The sequence below is a fragment of the Amyelois transitella genome, chromosome 16 (assembly GCF_032362555.1).
Source record: "Amyelois transitella isolate CPQ chromosome 16, ilAmyTran1.1, whole genome shotgun sequence".
NCBI lineage: Eukaryota > Metazoa > Arthropoda > Insecta > Lepidoptera > Pyralidae > Amyelois > Amyelois transitella.
Genome location: NC_083519.1, coordinates 5,057,615 through 5,074,987, shown reverse-complemented (window position 1 = coordinate 5,074,987; position 17,373 = coordinate 5,057,615). Strand labels below are relative to the sequence as shown.

The following is a 17,373-nucleotide window of genomic DNA, read 5'->3' as shown; positions in this document are numbered from 1 at the left end:
GTTATATTTGGGTTAAATAATTGTGACTTCAATTGCGAAATAGTTGATCCTATAAATTATTATTTCCTCCCAGAGTTAGTAATTGCGTTGGTACCAGACGTAATATAAACCCGTAGCGAGGGAGGCGTGGCCGGCGTCACGTCGCGTCGGCGCCGTGTCTACGCCACTTGATTGTTTTGGAACAAGCACATATGTATGTATGACCCATCTTCTCCCACTCATATACTCTAAAAATGTTTCACATATTTTTCGAGTTATTAATTCGCCACTTGTTGACTATCTAGATATTGGGCCGTATCACGATTTTTTTTTGTCATAAGTTTAATACGGAACAAAGAACCAATGTTTACAACTAATTTGTAACATAGTGGAACGGTTCTTGTCCTAAACTTTGGATACTTTCAAACTTGTAATTACCTGTTCAAAGCATCAGCTTTCAAGTCTGCTGGATATTTCATTCCGACTTCATTATGTATTTATGCGTCTCCCCCGTTGTGAGCGCAAGCGTGATCTTCAACAAAAATTCCACGGATCCAATCTCGACTCTCGAACGCATGTTTCGCACCTTGATCTAAATACTTGCGACATTGTCTACTCGCGACGTTTTATTGTGACTTTTAATCACTGTCGCTTCATTGAAATAAGCACTATTAATTTATAAAAGCCAACAATAGACTACTATGACTAAATATATCTTGTAACTTTTATTTGCACTATAACATATTATTATTGGTTGGTAATTTAATAAACGTTTCTTCATAACGGGGATTTACAATATTATTTCTTTGTAACTACTTTTCCAAGACCCGGGCCCTCAGGGAAATAACCTCGCTCAATCCCCTCTAGAACTTCACTATCTTTTGGATAAAGGCCTTTCATCTCATTATAACGTCAATTATCTATATATATCTTGGGAGATTTGAATAACTTTGTGGAATTACTGATAATTTGGCAACTGAGCATTTTATTAAGGTTAATCTCGACTTCCTTGTTTTTTTTTCTATGTGATTATGTACGTAACATCATTAGTGCGTCTTGTAATATAGTCTCATTTACTGTTTATGAACATTACGGTCTTTAGGCGTATATTGATTATGATTTTTGTTGCATTAAGTCGTTAAAGAATTAATTTATCTAATATGTCTGTACGTAACTGTAACGTACTAATCGAATTATATTTCGTGGTTTGTTAAATAAAAGTTACTAGTGAATACACAATGGTTGGCGTTTGTTTTGTGCATACCTACATCTATTCTCTGTGTTTACAACTTACCATACAATTTCATACAAAACATATAAGGCTCTTTATTTCCTAGAGTTAAATTTCATAGGAGGGGTTTGAATGAAAATACATAGTTTGATAATTAAAATTTCTTGATCGATTAGTTATGACTTATCATTGTTAAAGATAACAAGAAACTTTTGTGTTGTGTTTGCAAGGATTGCACCATTATTGTCAGTTTGTACTTAACAATAAAAAATTTCAATGTATTTCATGTCGTGTCTCAAGGCGTGACAGGAGTACAAATTACGCAAATAAATCACGTGATTTGTAGTTAGTGTTTTTAACTAAAGTATGTATCGATGAAACTCCTATCGGGCGTTGGGTAACTGTTGGAAAGAGCTTCGTTACGTAGAAGTTTCGATACAGCCTCGCAAAGTAAGGCCGCAGTTGCCGTCACGTCGGCGGTGAGAGGCGCCCCTCCTCCCAGCGGAAGGTCGCGAGCGGCCGCCGCGAAGGAGAACGGCACCAGAATGGATCCTTGCGGTGACCCACCCGACACCTACTCGCCTTACAACAATGCAACTCCATTTATTTCACAACCTCTTTTAAAATGCCAACCAAGTAACAAAACCATAATTCAAATAATGATATACTAACACATCGAAAAATAGACCACGTATAATCTGACGCTTGACGTAGGTCCCTTATCGTAGGAAGCGATAACATTACACGTTCAGGTGGAATGAATAATCTAATCATTTTAATTTAACGGCAAAAAATAATTAGCATAGTTCATTCACCGAAGCAAGACTTGACAAATACCACTTTTGTTGACAAAGCATTTAACTGTATCGACTTAGAAATTTTGCAAGGTTTTCAAAATACAGAAACACACTTACATAGCGTGCATTTGATTATTAAATTTGATCATCATGTACTCGTAGTATAATTCCATTTCAGTTACTTTGCAAAAGTGCAAACGCTCTACAAAATAAAACCTCAAGCTTACTAAGTAGGTAGTTGAAGTCCGTTTGTTATTCAGAGTTGTGTCGACCAATCGAATGGCGGCAGCCGAGAAAAAGAACTACTCAAGATGGTGGCATCTGAAGCATTCATTAGCAACAAAGCGTGAGACATGAATATAGATTTTTTTTATTTCACATATACGAACATATAATTAAACGAATCGTGTTACCTCACCGCTGTCAACGATTGCGACAAGAGCCGCATCGTCCATTAGAAAGTCGGCGAATATGCAAATAGTATCGTAGAAACCTCACGAATAACTGGCCACTCACTTCGCCTTTAAATGTGTCTGCGATGAAAGTGACTATTACCGTTACTAAATTTTGTTAGAACAATTTCTTCCGCAGTCGCATTGCTAAATCCACAATTTCAGTTTTCTCTCGAGTGAGCGTTTACCTTTCAATTTCCTTTTTCGTATCATTATAATAGACATCGTCTCTTTTGACGGCACATTGTTTATCAACACGTCTGTAATGTAGACGTTCGCATTCATTTTGTTTATTTATAACCCATTTTTTCTCACCAATCCTTATCCTATCATAGGGAGACTTAATTTGGTCTAAAAAATATATTGAACAGAAAAAGCTAATGTTTTGTTATTATACCAAATAGAAACTAGTTAGAAAGTAGACAACTCAAAATAATTTAAATTAAATACGAAATAATTAATGGCAAAATTATTTGGATTATGAAACGAAGGAGATGATATTGAACTATAATAAACTGATTGCAGTGTAAAATGTAATATCCCAACTGTTTTCGTAATCAAAAGTGATAAACTTAGTGTTAATTGGCGTTATCATGACAAAACAAAACCACAATTATTTGTGGTGTCAAAAATATATTAAGAGAACAAATTAATTATTTTTTAAGCAAAGCTTTATGTTATTCGTATCTTTATATTATTTAATTTTCCTTATTGTTCATCACATCGTATTTGCATTCTTCAAGTTATCCAAGGTTGTTGCAAACAACATATTACAATTGACAATTTCTTTATCTAAATTATTATAAATATGAAAATAACAAGTTTGTAACCAATTAACATTGTGGTGATCACAACGCGGTCGCGTGTATTTCCCACTAGTATTCGCGTCGAAGCGATCCATTTATTATCGTCGACTGCGCGCTGACGTACGCCAATATCAGAATAAATTGTAATGTATTCACGGTTCGTCGTGTTTAAAGTTCATTTTGCTTTACACGACCTGTTCCACCTCCGCGATGTTGCGTCAATAAGATACAGCACGTTAATTCGAGGCTGGGGCGCACGATCGCGTTTCGCGTCCGGGTTTGTCCCGTCCAATAGTCGTATTATCATAGGCGGTAAATCGAACGGTTCTAAGAAACACAACGGAACTTATTATTTCTACCTATGTACGGATAGCTAACGTAGACAACAACTTAGACTGCACAGGTAATAAATTCGAGACTACGATGTAGTTGTTACTCGGTTCATGTATATCTTTCGGTCGAGTGAGTCGAACGGACCGGTTGTGACGGCCTCTCACTTCGCAACTTCGTGTGCCGCTTACTGCTGGCTTGAAATTAGGTAACCAACAAAAGCCACAATCGCTGCGCACGACGGGTATTGAACAATCAATCTAACAAAATTGAAACCAAAAGCTGAAAACGTTAAGTTAAACAAAAAGGATGACGTAACCGAATTCGTCTCTGATACTGCCATCGCCGCTTTTGGAGATATCACGGAAACCTTTGAATGGACTAGCTGGCATTCGAAATGCCTTGAAAACGGATGGATTTCCTCGTATTTTCCGGAATAACCGAGCCGCGCAATTCGACCTTCGTCCGAAGACAAACAATGAGAATATCGACCTTGACATGATACAGACACCAGATGCATTGGACTCAAAACCTATTAAATAGACAACTAATCATATGTATTACTGTTTTAGCGACAATTTTAAAACAAATAATAAAACAGTAAAAACAGCAAATCCAACAAAAAGAAACCATCAGAGCGCAGATGAGGCGGGCGAAACGGCTGTTCACCGAATGCCGAAGTATTACATCGCGACGCGCTCTTTATATTGGCCGTTGGTACTGCAGAGAAAGCCGCGCCCCGCGCTCCCTCGCACTGCCCGCGAGCTCACTTCGTAGCGGGTTTTTTCCTCATTAGGCCCATAATTCCATATTATACTTTATGCTTGCCCCTGTGTTTATCAGTCTTCGCTCGTGTTATGAATCTTGGCATGCGTCACGATTTTGTTTGTATAAATATTGACAGCCTTTTTGTTTAATTTTCCCCTTGGATTCTGCGAATTTCTCGCGTATAATATTATAAATGTAGCTCCGTGTTATAATAGTTTCCATGCATAGTGAAAATGTGGGCAACATCTTTCGCTTTCTTGATCTTATGACGATGTTTTGAATTAGGAAATGAAATCACCTTGAACTTGGAACAATATGTGTAGCCATCAGTTGTTCTTTCTCGGTTTGCATTTGAGAGTTGATGGATTTTATAATTTAGAAGTACATATATATTGTTCTGAGTATCGGTTAATACGTTAGCGGTGGGATTTGTCGGGTTATTGCTCCATCAGTCTCCGCTTCGCAGCGCACTCTTTAATAGGTTAATTGCCTGGCATTGTGGTGCTGGCACACATCGTCAGCCACGACCTTAAAGCGGCTCGCGGCCACGCATGTAGGTGTGCGGTGCGCGTCACCAAATAAGACACGCATCAATGTTCCACTTTTATTCTTCTTTTTTACCTCTGATCTATATTAATTTTACAATGTTACGCACATCATCTCAATTTAATTTGTTGTTGAACTTAATATTGCCAGTTGTTGCACTGAGAACCAGGTTTATGGACTACTAACAACTCTTCTATCGAAGTAGCTACGAAAGAAAACAACGACCAATTATTATTGTTGATCTGATCGTCCTCTAAAAATATATTTGTCTAAGTCGCTGTTTCAATAGTACTGTATGGCCGCGGTGAAACCGTACTTCGCAACATCGAGTAGTTGCTGCCGAAGTCGCGTAGTTGCCATTCCAAGCAATGAAAGTCATTGCTCACCTGTCTCTGTTTCGCGAACACGCAACACCCACACCGCGGCAACTGCGCTATTAGTACAGGATACCCTATTTGGTTCCATAACCATATCCGCTAAAGGTTTCTTCTGAAAGTAGACGCAGTCATCGTCATCAATTTAATTGAATGTATGCACTTAGCTTGTAAAATCTGCTGTTTTGTCATATTTTGCGATGTAATAGAATTTGGAACGTTCTGTTCTGTTTCTAGAACCATTCGCTCCAGAAACTGTTTTAATCCATTATTTTAAATTATCCATTTGCTTTCTGGAAAATTACAATTTCACAGCACAACGTTCTTTTTTCTCTTGGATAATGTTATCTGTTCTTCCGGTCGTTTGTCGCGGGTTGACGTCACAGTTCTATTCATACGTATCGTTTGTTAGCTGTATTGCTATTGAACTTCTAATATTCTGTAAAAAGAAAAACATAGAACCATTATTCCTTGTAGATGTTCACTTACTAATTTCTGTATTTATTCATGATAAAATATTATTGAAATATAAAAATAAATAAATTTTGTAAGGATCATAAAACATCTTTATATGGTTGCTATCGGCTGAACAAATGCTGATGTCAACTATATGAATCAAAGGCGCTGTTATTTACTTGTAGATTAAAATGTCTGTAAAAATATTATTTTCATCGTACAAATTCGTCACCTGCATATTTTCTGTTCTTATAAACATATGCTATTTGTTATATTCGAATTAGCACACGTTTCCCGTATATATACATTTTGTTGTTAAAATTGTGTAAACAATATTGATGGTAATCCAATTCAGTATGTTAATAAAAAAATACACCCTCACAAGCTGAGTATCACTCGCAATAGGTCGGTTTATTTGGATTAGCCAATTGTATAAAAATTTTAATTGCAAACGAAGGCTTCTGCGGCGTAGCGGCAGTGCGCTTGACTGTGATACACTAGTCTCGGGTTCGAATCCCGACCACGGCATGATGAGAAACGAGCATTTTCTAATTGGCTTGGGTCTTGAATGATTATCTATATAAGTAATTATTTTAAAAAATATATCTTTGAGTTAGTATCTCGTAACACAAGTTTCGAACTTACTTCGTGCCTAACTCGATCTATGTAATTTGTCCGAAAAAATAAAAATAAAATAATTTTTTTTTATTTACTAATAATATACTTTTTTCCTTTTTTCAGAAAATCTCAATACCATCATCCAATGGCAATGGCCCATCGGGTGAGACTACGTTTCACTTTAGTGTCCTTAGCAATGCAGAAATGGAGGGTCCACAGGTAAGAAATCAAACAATGTATTATTGAATAACCAAAACATACAAACATACATAAAATCACGTCTATATCCCTTGCGGGGCAGACAGACCCAATAGTTTGAAAAGATTGAAGGCCACGTTCAGTGGGTTGGCTTAATGATAGAATTGAGATTCAAATAGAGACAGGTTGCTAGCCAATCGCCTAAAATAATCCCAAGTTTATAAGCCTATCCCTTAGCCGCCTTTTATGACATCAATGCAAAAGAGATGGAGTAGTCCTATACTTTTTTTTATTGGTGCCGTGAACCACACTCACAAATAATTTTAAGTAAGGAGGGTGACAAACTATACAGGCGTGTTATGCCAGATTTGAGTTCGTGGGTTGCGAAATGGTCTTGATACGAGAGTAGAGAGTTTTTTTTAAATAAAAATACTGTACAATTTAATTATTATGTAATTCACAGTCCTCACTGAATTATAAATATTGTTATTTGAATATAAAAGCGCAACGCCTACCTGTTGATCTATTTTAGCTGTCACGCCAGTCACCTTGATCAGAACGACGACTGTGGTGCGGGTGTTATCATTACAAGTAGCTATTAAATACATGCTCATTCATTTTTGCATAAAGTGCCAATCAAGCTTCAGAGCTAAGGATAGGTCAATTAAAAATGAGATGAAGTTCATACAAACCGGAAATATTAAGAGTACTTATTTGGTATTTGAATGATCACAATATTTTTTGTGCGTTTCACATGACTTGATATAGAGTTTGTTCAGGTGCACCTTGTCTTACGTCATATAACCAGGATTTGTATTACATTAAAGCTTTATTGACAAACTGGTTTGCCGATTAAAATTTTTACAAATTAAGTATTTCATTTTGTCTTACATTTGTCAAATTAGGTTCAATTCTATGTTTAGAATAGTCAATTAACAGTAGTTTAGTATTAATATTCTCAATAATACGCGCGCTTGGGTTTGTGGGTCGCGAAACGGTTGCATCCGATAATATGTTTGGGTTAATTTGTTAAGTGAACATATCTAATAGACTCTAAGTTACTATGAATGACAAGCCGATGTTTACTTTACTACATGCCGTTTTTATGGTTCCTATTATTGTAATAGCTTTGTCGAATAACAACGTATATTTATTCTTAGTTGTATTAATAACTGTGGTAGGAGGTCAGTATTTTGAAATGAGTGTGGAATCTCTATCAATCTGTTATCACCATTTAGGGGTAGGTACATCATCTCGGCATTTTTTATTCATTTGAGCAGAATATAAATGAAATTTATAAGCGTCGAGTCGGAATGCGGCGTGCGTTGAAACGTTACTCAATAGCCGTTAGAAAGTGCGATTTCAGACATGAAGTATACGTACTGCGTTATAAACACACTCAGATAAAGCTAGTTTTTACACCGCGAATTTCATCCACCCTCGAATTAATAGGAATTGATTGAACTATCAAGTCTCAATTAGGAATCAAGAATTTTGTAATGCATAGAAGCAAAATTAAGGTAATGTTGAAACTTAAATCTGTTCCTGTTTTATAAAGGAAAAAAATGTCAACGCAAACTTCACTATGAAATGTTATTTATTTTATTACAGTTAAACTTATGAGCCTACCTTGGCTGACGAGAATCAAGGTGGCTTACTATTCCGAATGCTAATTAAGAGTTTCGCGCATACCAACAGTGTAAACAAGAAATTGTAACTTTCAAGATCCAGCTTTAAAGATCACTCGATCGATAACTTCATACATCTGTCAATCGATCTAGCTAGTCAACGTAATAAACAACGATATGTATATAAGTAGTTTTCATCAACAGTTTTTTGTTGATTCGAAGGAAAAAAAAACTTAAGCAAATATGCGTGTTTTGATGCGACTAAATAATTGTAAATAGATTTTTCACTAACAAAAAAATCCTTTAATTTTTACGATATACCTTTACATTTCGTCATTATCATACATGCCCTTTTCCGCTTACTGTCGAGATTGGCCTTCACATTTAAACAAAGGCAATTACATGTCCAGCTGTTCAAGAGGTCCCTTCTACGAGTACATTAGGGAGCAATTTTCTCGGGCTAAATCGATGTACCAAGCTTACAAATGACAGTTGCGTAGGCGGGAAGGCTTTTCACCTTTCATCCGCCCACGGACGCCGTGAAAGGCTCGCGAGTTTTCATACAGAATATAAAATGATTTCCGTCTTGTTTACTTGTAAAGAACAGCGGTAATAGTCTTAAAATAGAACTTCATGAATAATTATAGAATTTTGATTATATTTTCATTTTGATATACTTAAATTACAGAGCATTTCTAATAATACACACGGAACATCGTACAGATTGATCTAGCTGATACTACTTATTTAGATGATACTTGAATTATTACTACATATGTAGGAAATTACTGGAAACAAAAGTATGATCGAGAAGCCCAGAGCGATCATACAAAAATAATGTTAATAAGCTATTCGTAGTATTTAGTCTAGTTACATTGCGATTGTCCGGAATTGCGTCATATCAACTTTCCCCTGTAATAAAAGTCTAAACGTATTGCTTCCAGGGTTCGTTCGAGTGCGTCAAAACTGGGGGTCCAAGGCGTTTGGAGACGTGCGGGCCACTACCCAGGAGGATGCGAGTACTGGCCAATGACGACTCGTACGAGGCTACAAAAGACCGTATGGCGAAGACTGTCGCGGCGGAGCAGAGCAAATGGTCAGTTAAGCGATATTACTTTTATAAATTTATTTTATAAAGCATCGAAAAACCGCCTCTTCAGTTTATATTACCATTATTCAGTATACAGTGAACGACATCGAGGCGGAAACCCCTATTTATTTTCTGAAGTCGACTGTTCGGCAACTGCATGTCAAGTTTCCCTCCACGGAACCATAGGGCGTTGTAACTCTATAGTGTTGTAATGGGCAGTCATTTTGGGTAACAACGATCGCCTGCAATACGATATCTAATAAGGCAAATTTGTTTCAGCACCCGCGTGATAAAGCCTAACCAGACGGACATAGGGCGACGTGTCAAAGTACGCTCGTCGCTTTATTCGGGGCCCAACGCGGCCCATATAGCTGAGCGCTCGGATAGGACCGAGCGATTAGATAGAAGCGAGCGCTTGGAAAGGCCCGAGCGCTCCGAACGTATAGATAGAGAAAGGATAGACAGGTAAAGTTCGTTATATACAGGGTGGACCAAAAGTTCGTTTATATTTAAAATGATGATTAAAAAAAAACTAATGATAGTATAATAAAATAGTTTATTGTTTTAGATAGTACACAAAAGGGGAATTTATTTCTTAAAGATCACATCATCCATATGCAGTCCTTCATTATTCTGGCATTGCTGCAATCTAGAGCGGAAATTTTCGACAACAGCTCTACATGTTTTTGTTGAAATGTTTTGGATTTCCTTGCGAATACAATCCTTTAATTCGTCAAGAGTTACTGGGTTGGTATCGTAAACTTTAGCCTTAAGATATCCCCAAAGAAAAAAATCCATTGGGGATAGATCCGGGCTACGAGGCGGCCAGTTAATGTCCCCTCTTTTCGATATCAATTTTGGGCCAAAAATGTCACGAGCTGCCCTTAACGAGTCATTACATGTATGACAAGTGGCTCCATCTTGCTGAAACCATGAGCGTTGATTGAAACCAACAAAATCCTGCAGCGCTGGAGCAAAAAAGTTTTTTAACATGGTAATATACCGCTGGGAATTCACCGTAACTGCATGTCCTCTTGAGTCTTCAAAAAAGTAAGGACCAATAATGCCTCTTGCTGATAAAGCAGCCCATACCGTGACTTTGGGTGAATGAAGGGGTTTTTGATGTTTTAATCTAGGATTGGTGTCACTCCAATAACGACAATTATGTCTATTCACATGCCCATTTAGGTGGAAATGTGCCTCGTCTGAGAAAAAAATGTTTGTAAAGCTGGTGAACCGCTCTATCATTTCGTTTGCAAAATGCAACCTGGTGGCATGGTCTAGAGGTCTTAACTCCTGCACCATTTGGATTTTATTGGGATGAAGATGTAAATCTTTCTTGAGAATACGGTTTAATGATGTTCTTGGCACGTTAAGGACAGCAGACCGCTTTCGAGTTGAAAGTCCAGGTTGGTCACGAACAGACGATTTTACTCGCTCCACGTTTTCTGGATCCCTCGAGGTTCTAGGCCGACCAGATCGAGGTAAATCCATTGTTGAACCCGTCTTCTCAAACTTGAGCACCCATTTTTTAATTAACACAACTGATGGAGCGTGATTTTTGTGTCGTATCTTGTAATAATTGCAAAACTTTCGTTGAGCTAAGACCGCAGAATCGTTGTTTCGATAGTACTCGCGTACACAATACGCACGTTGACTACCGCTGAACGACGCCATGGTACTAAATTCCCATTGGCCGGTCTTGCAATGCGTAACCCCTCTACCTCCCTCCGCCGCTACTTCTAGACGCGGCACCCGATACAAATGTTAACAGACTTTTGGTCCACCCTGTAGAAGATTGATTTTAAGAAACGGATGTCACACTATTCCCAAAATATGGACCATAATTCAGACATATGCATGTCTAATATCCTCATCTCGGCGTTGAGGAGAAACCCGAAATTCTTCAATGACCAACATTTCAGGAGAGTGAGAGAGAAAAAATATATAGAGCGACTCCACGACGTTCGTAGATGAATCAAACTAAACCTGGATTGTTGATATCACTATTGAATTTTCTAAATGGCAAGAGATAGATTAGTTCTATTCAAAATTTGGTGTTAGCGATCTGGTTAAACCACAAAACATTTGGTTTACCTGCAAACGGTGCGGAGATCAGATGGGAGTCGCTTCGCGTTATAACTAGACTCACCCAATATAACATTCATGGGCAAAGGCACACCCCGGGCTCCTCTCCAGTATGGTGAATGCAACCGGGACAAATGCCAGGAAGAGGAAGAAGAAAGTTTTTTCTTTGAAATCTTTAGGCCAATTAGGTTTGCATTCTAAATTGCCGGTATTTTGTAACAACAATTTGGTGTTGAAAACAGGTTGGAAAGGCCTGAGCGGGCCGAGAGGCCGGCGGCGGCGCCCCCCGCGGCTCGCCCGCAGCAACAGTTGCCGCAACTCCAGCCGCAGCAGCAACAGCTGCAGTCACAGCAATCACAGCAGCGGGCGCCCTCCAACCCGGATCTCACTAAACGGTCCATTAAGTAAGTACACTTCGGTTCACCATATATATTATTAGTCCTCACATTCTACCTCATAAACCAAAGAAAAAGGAACTTGAATAACCATTTTCTTTTCATCTCTTTCAAAATAGGCCAATTAGAAAGAGAGATATTTTTTGCCGTCATCCTCTGGCTCTAAGAACTACAAATTGAAAAAGTTTGCGAGTTGTACACGAAAAAATATGAGTGAGATAAAATGGATTCGTATTTAGAATGAGAAATTCCATCCATTAGTTAGCGACTCAACCCACCGAATCGAATAGACAGACCATCTGTGATCCTTGTATAGTTGTTTTAGTTTACCACTTGGAATAAGAAGTTGAGTGTGATCACAAATAAATGTGTTTACATCACGCGTTAGGCCCCATGTTGTTGATAAAAAGATCACAATCTCTTATGCGTAATAAACAGAATAGATACGCGTCACATAAAAAACCAGAGTATTTACAGAAAAACACTCAATATTGTACACATACATATTATAGTATACCAAGCCTCGAATATAAAGGCCACATTCAGCTGGATCGCTTAATGATGGAATTGAGATTCAGATAGTGAGTGTGCCTTATATATCTGTTGCTAGCTTTAATTTATGTATGATTGACACACAAACATTGATATTGTTCGTGAAATCATTGACTGTATTAACTTCAATTAGGTCAGATTTCTAGATATTTGACCACCTTAGTTAAGTATAAGGCTTCCAGTATCATAATGCGGCTAAAACAAAGATGAAAATAGATATTTGTATAGAATTACCGGTAGTACCGCTTCGGATGTCGTTTCTTTTTCGTCGGCTATGTCAACAAAAGTAACATTACACGTTCCAAGATAGCGGAATATGTTAATAGTTTTGATTTGATTATATTTGATTGTAGTCACGTGTCATTTCACGAGGCGGGCGATGAATTTATTTAAAGTCTACATGCGATTGTTTCCTTCAGGTTTTTGATTACGTCATCTTTAGATTTGAGATTAATTAATGAAAAAATAAACAACTTCACACACGCATGCTAGCGTTTATGGAGTCAGACTCAATTGTTTTCTTATCAGTGTTTACTGTTGCGGACGAACCTGATTTTAACGTATTGTATGAGTAAGGACGCATACTGTCCTTGTCTGTTTATACTGCAGGAAAGTGAAAGGACGAGAGTTGTGAAATTAAGTAGTTAAATTTGTATGCTAACCTTAATAATTAAATCTTTGGACTTTGTCCAAAACAATAAATATAAAAAAATATATCAAATTTATTCAGAATTGATACTTTGTGCAATTAAAAATAACTGTATAAACCCAGTGACAATATTATCGGTGACGTTATCTCTTATCTTCAAGTATTATATTGATTATTATACTAAGCCATCTTTAGAAGCGAAGCGTGTCTTTGGGATTTTCGGTTAGATAAACATTTATATTGATTTTGGAACAAATGTATGCCTTTCTAGTTTATGAGTAACTTATTTGCAAATAAAATTTCGGTTCTATCCAACCTGTAAAATTGAGTGTAAAAACAATAAATTTTAGAAGGTACGATTGAGATAAGATAGGTAGTCTGATACCAGGGTGCGCACAATCCATGGTTCTAGTGCATGCCTGATAAACACGATCTGTTCTTATGACTGATAGTTTCGTTAGCATTCTGAATACTCGTAACTTTAAATATTTTATGAAGTACGCTTATGTTGATATTGAATTTTTCAATAATATATTAGACTAGCTGTGCTCGCGACTTCGCCCGCGTGGAAAAGTTATTTTGAGCATCATTGAAGCCCTATGAATTTTATGCTAAAATTTCGCAACATATCTGAATCAGAATAAAAGCTATCCCCAGAAATATATTGATACACATCTAACTGATTTCAGATATTGTCGCGTAAACAATTGCATTTGGTACTTATAGTTTACCCTGTCCAACGATAAATGTTTGAAACTGTAAAATCGGTGTCAGTGAGGTGAACTACTAAGTCACGTCCGACTTTTATCACTGCTCGACTGGCAACAGTAAATATTGTGATTTCTATTTAATATACCACGACCCGCCCCGTGTTTGCAACCGAAAGTGATAATTTCGTCATATCGCTATCTATTTAAAACCGCCATGATAATGCGTTAAAGGAAACGTGCGGCCAACCGCATAACAAATTGAAAGCTTATTATTTCATTTTTTTAAATGTAACAAATGACTGCTAAATGGCAAAGGTATTGACGCTGTTAATAACTATCCTTTTTTATTAGTTTAACTTTTAAATCAACAATATCTTTACAAATAAATGCCCATCGTAAGACATCTTCTGATTTATCGTCATTTGGATTTTGAGGCTATGAATTATCATGGATAACAAAAACAATACATTAAGATAAATTCTGAATCATTGTTAAAAAAAACAAGATATTTATGTTTTGCAATGAATTATATAATCGAAACAATAAAACACAAATTGCAGATTTAATTCAAGACATATTTATAGATAAACATACATATTGTATGTTTTCTAAAAAAGGATCGTATTTGTTCCTACCACGGTATTTTCACAGTTTGAAAGTAAACATAGTATTTTAGAACATGTAAGATCTTTCTAAATCGAAATAATATATTTTAAATTGATAAGGCGAGCCAATTGTCTTTATTTTATGTATTATTGTTCTGTGTGATATAATGTTAATAAACAAACGCAAAAAAACTTGAAACACGAAATGATATCTTTAGTTATCACTTTAATAACCTATACAACAATTACTATCATAAAATTGCAATTATAAAAACCACCAATGTTGTTATTTTCAAAAGTAATTTTACCATAGTTAATTACTTAAGTAGCAAATACAAACTGTATATATGTAAAGTTTTTATATTTTATGTGTAGCCAATTAAAAAATATTTCATAAATCACTATCATCCCTGTTTTCTCTGTCTGTATGTAAGCGCTAATCTATAAAAGTTGTGAACGGATTTTGTTCCTATTTAAAAGTTGAATGAGTCGTATTACTCCAGAGACTTCATATTTTACTCTCTTTCTACAACTCCTAACATATACTTTTCTTCCATTACAGAGAAAGAGTCATACAATTACTAGCACTGAAACCTTACAAGAAGCCAGAGTTGTATGCTAGATTGAATAGTGGTAAGTGTTATATCATTCGCCATTTACCATTCGTTCATTTTTGTGTTTTCCACTACACAATGAAATTCTTTTCAGAGGGAATTAAGGAAAGAGAAAGGGGTCTCGTGAGCAAGATCCTGCCTCAAATAAGCACACTCAAGGACAATTGTTATCACTTACGTAGGCACATATGGAATGACGTCAATGAGGATTGGCCGTTCTATACAGAAGAGGAAAAACGCACACTGAAGAGGTCAGTTTATGTTGTCACATTGTGTATATCATAAGTTAGAAAGCTTTTAATTTTTTTGAAAAAAATAAATTTTCTTCAGTTGGTATATTTGCCTCCAGAGTTAAAATGTTTCTCTATTTATACGAACTATAACCATAGTGGGAAGTCAAGTTTTTCAGCGAGCAAATGTACTGACTTAAAACTGTATAATGCTTGTAAAAAAATCTTTTAAAGAATAATTTGTTTTGAGGATAACGAAAGCGCACTGGGAATTTGTATGACGTTCAACTTACGTACATAAAAAATAGTTGCAATTGTTGAAATGTTTCAAATGTTTAATTACCTGGATTTTCCTTTTGACCAATTCGTCTCGACCCTGTAATGCCATCAACTATGCATTGGAGGAAGGAAAACGATTAAATTTGTTAGTAAACATTTGTGGTCTAAATATTCAGTGCCCTTTTGTGCTTGATGTATAATTGAAAGTCCCTTTCTTTTGTGTGGCCAGCATCAAAAATAAGTAATTAAAATTTAATGCCAATGAAGAATTATTCTACTCAATATGATTTATAAAATGGATGTTTAGACGTTTTTTGATTCTATTATTTCATTTTACTACGCTATCGGTTTTTGAATATGAATTTTGTTGTTGTTAAAACCGATGTAATTATAATACTATGGCGTCTAATTCTTAGACTTTGGTTTTGTGACACACTTTAGCCTTTTGTTCGTAAAATACTTTACCGATTCATGATCAACTTTCTTCACTGACGTATCGAAATGACTGGTTATGAATTATTCAACAGCATGTAATGAGTTTGTGATTTTCGCTTACATAACAGCGAACACATACCACTCTGGCACTGTTACATAAATCGTCATTTGATATAGCCAAATGAATGCTGTTCTGATACTTCTTCTTTTTTTATTCTGTCATATTTCATCTTCTCTTGGGGATCTTGCACAAAGCTACTATTTTAAAAGAAAAATAAATTCTATATATCTTATATTATAACAAATTAATAGTGGTATGTAGCGCTTACGCTATGAAATCTAAAACGTAGTATTTACAAGTTGACCTCGAGAAAGTAACAGTCACTTCTTGTGTAATAAATTACATTTGATATTATTGCAAGAGAACGTTTAAATAGAATATCCCAAACTAAACAAAATTCACTCAAATAAATTAAAGGGAATATTTCAAAAACAACTTAGTCAAGATTAATTAGTCACGTTCAATGTCTTATTTATCAATAAATTTATCACTGGGTATGAAATAGTATTGATTGCGTTGTAGTCGGCCACTTATTTAGGGTTATTGTACTGATTTTAAACGGGATTTGGTTAATTAAAGAAATTATTTCTTTGAAACATAAAATTTTATGATATTTTTTGAATGCCCGATTCCAATTTAGAATTCAAAGATAGATATACTACTTTAATTTTTTCCAAAAACACATTATGTTTGTATAGGTAATATTAAATCATTTTAAGTATGCCCTTGGTTTTTTATTACCTACATATTTAAGCTCAACGGGATGAAATTTCTTCTGTGATTTATAAAACCTAACAAAATCTTGTTTATCTTTATAAAGCCTTAAACATTGAATTGACAGTTCATATCACACACCATAAAACATCTAATCAATTGAATTTCACGACACCAGGCGGAAACCTCAAAATCTAACGCCACCGCTGAGCAGCGACTCTGCGAATTCGCTATCACCGCGCGCTTCGCCCAGCGCCAACAAGAGGCCGAGCAGCGCCGCTGCGGACGAGTTGCCCGCCAAGAAGCAGCGCATATCACACTACAGGAGGCCATCGCCGCCCTCGTCTGGTTATGCGACTACTTCTTCTGGCGAGCGGCACGCGTCTGACAATGAAGATGATAGGTCTACAGGTGTGTATAATAAAATGTCGCATAATCTAACGTCAAGCCCTAAGAAAATGGATAGAAATGGCGTTACGGACGAGTTGAATTATTTAGAATCCACAAAATCTGATACCAAACTGCCCAGACGTTGGAGCCGGGTGCCACAGGGCACATTGCGACAACTTTGTCGGCAAAAGCTTCAATTACAAAATACAAAATATTGTAAAAATTGCAAAAGCTACTTTACAAATTTTATTATACCTAATACACATAACGTTTGTAGAGGTAATAGTGCCATGGGGCGGCACCAATATAAAAAGAATAGGGCCTCTCCATATCTTTTCCATGGATGTCGTAAAAGGCGACTAAGAGATAAAACTTGGC

The 17,373-nt window shown here is 36.3% G+C and overlaps 1 protein-coding gene across 1 annotated transcript in view; it reads left to right on the top strand.

Annotated features, from left to right (window-relative positions):
- The window catches only part of LOC106129686 (RNA polymerase II elongation factor ELL), a 49,901-nt gene that overhangs the window by 18,815 nt on the left and 13,713 nt on the right, over nt 1-17,373 (top strand). The window contains exons 3-9 of the mRNA XM_013328325.2: nt 6,481-6,576; nt 9,128-9,279; nt 9,553-9,738; nt 11,604-11,765; nt 14,835-14,905; nt 14,981-15,137; nt 16,784-17,016. Of these exons, the coding sequence (XP_013183779.2) occupies nt 6,481-6,576; nt 9,128-9,279; nt 9,553-9,738; nt 11,604-11,765; nt 14,835-14,905; nt 14,981-15,137; nt 16,784-17,016 (1,057 nt within the window). The remainder of the gene's footprint in view (nt 1-6,480; nt 6,577-9,127; nt 9,280-9,552; nt 9,739-11,603; nt 11,766-14,834; nt 14,906-14,980; nt 15,138-16,783; nt 17,017-17,373) is intronic.